Raw genomic sequence first — 557 nt, 5'->3', positions numbered from 1 at the left:
GTCCACCAGCCCCGCCTCCCAGGGTGAGCCCGAGGGCCTGCCGGCTGAGGCAGAGGGCCCACACCAGCCGGCCACCCCGGAGGAGGCCGAGGAGGAGGCCTACGAGGAGGTGAGGCCGCTTTGGAGGCCACTTGCCTGGGATGGGACTGCTTATCCCCCTCCCTCCCCCACGCAGGTGCCTGCAGGACCATCAGGGAGTGGGGGCAGGGGGCACACAGGAGGGCTCTCTGAGCTCTACAGGGGCAGGGGGGCCGGGGTGAGGGTCTCCCCCACAGCTGCAGGTGTGCTGCCCTCCCCCGGTCACCCAGGCAGGTCCCTGCAGACTGTCCCCCCAGACCTTTCCCTGGTCCTGACCGTGCTCCCTGCCTCCGACGGCCCTGAGTCCTGCCCAGGAGAGGGAGGAGCCCCCGGGCTGTGTGTGCCCCCGGCCGCATCCCCCCTCGATCTCCACGCAGCAGGGAGCCTCCAGCCCCGTCTGCTGCCTTCTGTGCGTGGGCAGCCCTGGCTCCTGGGGTGGGAGGGTAGGCTGCCCTCACGCTTGCCCCTCCAGCCCACAG

General features: G+C 71.8%; 1 protein-coding gene across 1 annotated transcript in view; it reads left to right on the top strand.

The window, feature by feature from the left end:
• SCRIB (scribbled planar cell polarity protein) overlaps window positions 1-557 on the top strand; it is a 19,220-nt gene that overhangs the window by 6,528 nt on the left and 12,135 nt on the right. Inside the window, exon 9 of the mRNA XM_014538688.1 lies at window positions 23-109. Within this exon, the coding sequence (XP_014394174.1) occupies window positions 23-109 (87 nt within the window). The remainder of the gene's footprint in view (window positions 1-22; window positions 110-557) is intronic.

The sequence above is a fragment of the Myotis brandtii genome, unplaced genomic scaffold, assembly GCF_000412655.1.
Source record: "Myotis brandtii unplaced genomic scaffold, ASM41265v1 scaffold1956, whole genome shotgun sequence".
Taxonomy (NCBI): domain Eukaryota; kingdom Metazoa; phylum Chordata; class Mammalia; order Chiroptera; family Vespertilionidae; genus Myotis; species Myotis brandtii.
The sequence above is the reverse complement of the archived record's forward strand: the minus strand, read 5'-3'. Positions and strand labels throughout refer to the sequence as shown.